Source organism: Malurus melanocephalus, unplaced genomic scaffold (assembly GCF_030028575.1).
Source record: "Malurus melanocephalus ecotype Western Australia unplaced genomic scaffold, MMel_1.1 scaffold_857, whole genome shotgun sequence".
NCBI classification, from domain to species: Eukaryota; Metazoa; Chordata; class Aves; order Passeriformes; family Maluridae; genus Malurus; species Malurus melanocephalus.
This window is the reverse complement of record NW_026624089.1, coordinates 23,863-27,229: the sequence shown is the minus strand read 5'-3', so window position 1 is coordinate 27,229 and position 3,367 is coordinate 23,863. Positions and strand designations below refer to the sequence as shown.

At 47.4% G+C, this 3,367-nt stretch overlaps 1 protein-coding gene across 1 annotated transcript in view; it reads right to left on the bottom strand.

The window, feature by feature from the left end:
- Nucleotides 1-1,753: 1,753 nt before the first annotated feature.
- Nucleotides 1,754-3,367, bottom strand: part of SGMS1 (sphingomyelin synthase 1) — a 14,997-nt gene continuing 13,383 nt past the window's right edge. The window contains exon 4 of the mRNA XM_057385703.1: nucleotides 1,754-2,576. Coding sequence (XP_057241686.1) covers nucleotides 2,397-2,576 — 180 coding nt within the window. The 3' untranslated portion in view covers nucleotides 1,754-2,396. The remainder of the gene's footprint in view (nucleotides 2,577-3,367) is intronic.

The window sequence follows — 3,367 nt, the reverse complement described above, 5'->3', positions numbered from 1 at the left end:
CCCCATTCCCAGCCCCTTCCCGAGGCAGCTCCCGCCCTGCCCGGGCCCAGCCCCGCCGCAGAAAGGCAGACAGCACACGGAGGGCTCAGCAGATTCCATTTAATGTCATGTGCATATATATCCATACATTTACTTATGGCAATGGCTCGGATGTGCGTGACGCCAGGTCTTGAAAAATCTACGCCTCAGTTCCGTCTGGGAGCGGGAACTCTCTCAAAAATCAGCYGGGGAGGGGGCTGGGCTGTTTGGAAACCGCCTTGGGACCCCAAAGATGCCAAGGGGAGGCCCTGAACGGAAGGCAGAGCAGGCAGAGCCGAGCCCTGAATTCCCAGCCGGCTCTGCCAGCGCTGCTGGGGAGGTTTGGCCAAGGAACTCCTCCTTCCATCTCTCCATCCCTCCCCAGGGAACAGGGAACGGGCAGGGGCTGCTCCTGCTCAGCACCCCGAGCAGCACAARCAGCACCCCAGCTCTGGGGCAGGCTTTGGCCAAGGCCGAGGAAGAGACAGAGCATCCCAAAAAAGAAGGAAATAAGGAAGAACTGACACTTTCACCAGCACGGACGCACAGGAATTGGCTTCTCCTCTTTTTTTTTTCGGGAGTTTGGGGGCCGGGACTGGCAGCTCCCGGGGAAGGGGTGCCCACCCTGCCCTGTGCCGCCTCCCAGCAGCTCGGGGTAGATTTTTCAAGGCCTGGAGATGGCTCCAAGGAAGGCTCCTCCCCCCTGCCCGCTCGGAATCGATTGCATAGCATTGATTTATTTCAGATAAGGCACGGTTTCGCCCGACAGCAATTCCACAGCAACGCAGTTTCCATACAGTCCACATCGGCTGGCCCACAGTGCAATAACATCAACTCAAAGGCAAGGTTCGGCACAACAAACCCAGCTTCAAAGTTCAACTGAATGTTAAAAAGATAAAGGAAACTACATTTTTCAAAAGCCTTTTTTTATTTTCCTTCACCATTGTTGTTTGACAATACAAATATCACCTTGTGAATACACAAAAAACCTACAGAAGATAACTCTGCTGCACGTAAAATACAGAATGGATAGATATATATATATTTATATATATATTTTTTTCTCTTCTTCATTCTTTTTTAAAAAAACTATTTTTTTTGTTCTGCACATCGGCAAGTTTAGGATCAGAGACTTCCCCAAACATACAGTATGTATGGCAGGAGTGAAAACTTAGAGAATTCCATGCAGTTTCTGCACAAATATTTTAAAGAAATAGATTATCTGTGTTGTTTTTCAACAACACTTCGATAGGGGATGGAGAAACCATTCGCGGTTCACTCAGTGATCATTTGTAAAATTCTTAAAAAACAGGAATTCATGGCTGTTTTGCTTTTTAAAATCCAGCAACCAAGTAGACAATAAAGTGATGCTTTTTCAGCTGGACCTGCCCACAATGTGTGAGCAAGGCCAGACCCATTTTATTTGGTGGGGCGGGAGTTTTTTTCCCTACACGTGGCAATTTCAACATTATAAGCAAATTTCCAGTTTAATTTAGCTATAAATGCAAAAATTAGTAATTATACAGTATATATAATTCTGCTTTCATGGAATACTTTATTTCAAATAAAAACATTTAAGACTGCCTACTGACCATACAATCAAGACAAGAAAGGCACTAGAAACATAGACAAATCTCTCTCTCTCCCAAGAAGCATTTTCTTTAAAGGTTTTAACTCTCTATTCTCTGACATGTAAAAATCTTTTTTAAATTTAATTTTCTTTTTTTCATACACATTTTGAAAAATAAAGTTAGGAAATACTTAGAAAATCACTTTACATTTTTTTTTTTTTTTTTTTTTTTTTTCTCTTTTGTGGTTTTTTTGCACTTTTTGACACAGTCACTGCAGATTCTACAAAATCAGGATTTACCAAACCTTTCTGTGTCTATCATCTCATTCGTAGCGCGGTGCGACAGGTAGAAAGATTTCTCAATTTCACCCGAGGCAGGTTATTTAGAAACCTTCAGATAGTCATTTGCTAGAAAATGGCTTACAGCCCAATCTTTGGGGCAAGAGATATGAAAAGTTATGTTTTCCCAAGAAAATAATATGCTTTGTTCCCAGACGTGACTGGAAAGACCAGAACTGAGGATATAAAAGCTTTTTTYGTTTGTGTCGTCGCGTCGTATACAAAGGAAGGCGGCGATGGGGAGATGCAGATCCCGACTCTACCCACAGGAAATGTGTAACAGTGCGTGACAAGGGCGGCTCTCTTCATCCCATCCTTTGGAGAGGGAAAAAAGATCACAGTGCTTACCAGGCACCCCCAGGAGGGGCAGGGAGATGCTGAGGAACGGGCTGGGAACGCTGGGTTTCCGTGGTGGCATCTTGTCTGCGGCTGTGAGCACTTGGGACGGGTGTGGCACCGCGGGACGGCGTTACGTGGCGCTCAGCAGGCGGCTGTACTTGACCGGCCGGCCCCGCGCCAGCGCCGGACACCGCAGCGGCCAGTGGTAGGAGCGAGGTACGATGCCTTGCACATTCTTCTCAAAGTACTGGAAGGGCTTGTACCACCACACCCTTGCCAGGAGGTTCGTTTGGGAAGCTTCTTTTAGCACCTGCAGGGGGTGAGGAGAGAAAGGAGGATTATGACCTCGGTGGTGCTGTCTTGCTCCTGCTGCTCCCAAAATTCCCTCCCACACAGACCCCAGCCTCCATGCACACACACCAAATGCTGCTCACCACGAACACAGAAAAAATTTGGACACCAATATTCTGTCAGGGATCTAAAAATGGCTCGTAACCGCCTCTGTCCATTATCTTTGGGAAAGACTTGTGCATTTCCAGAGAATCCTGAAATATCCTGAGCAGGAAGGGACCCACAGGGATCACCCAGTCCCACTCCAGCCCTGCCCAGACCCCCAACAATCCTCCCCTGTGGAATCCAAACACTCCTGGAGCTCCAGCAGCCTTGGGGACCATTCCCTGGGGAGCCTGGGCAGTGCCAGCACCCTCTGGGGACAGAAGAACCTTCCCTGATTTCCACCCTAAACCCTGCCCTGGCCCTGAGAGGAGGCTCCACATCAGTTCTGAGGTTGCTCACAGGCTCCTCAGCACTGCCAGCTCCTGTCTGGCTGCTCCAGCTCCTCAGCCAGGAGAACTCAGCCACCCCTTGGAAACACTTCCAAAAACCGGTTCATTCATGAGGCCTCATCCTATTCCTGGACAGACACGTGGCACAAGCCACATAACACCAGAAAACCCCAGCTGGCCTCAACAACCAAAGAAACCAAAAAACCAAACCAAACAAAAACCAACCAACCAAAACCCACAAAACCCAAACAAAAAACCCCAAACAAAAAATAAACAAAAACGCCCAAACAAACAAAAAACCAAAAAAACAAAAAAA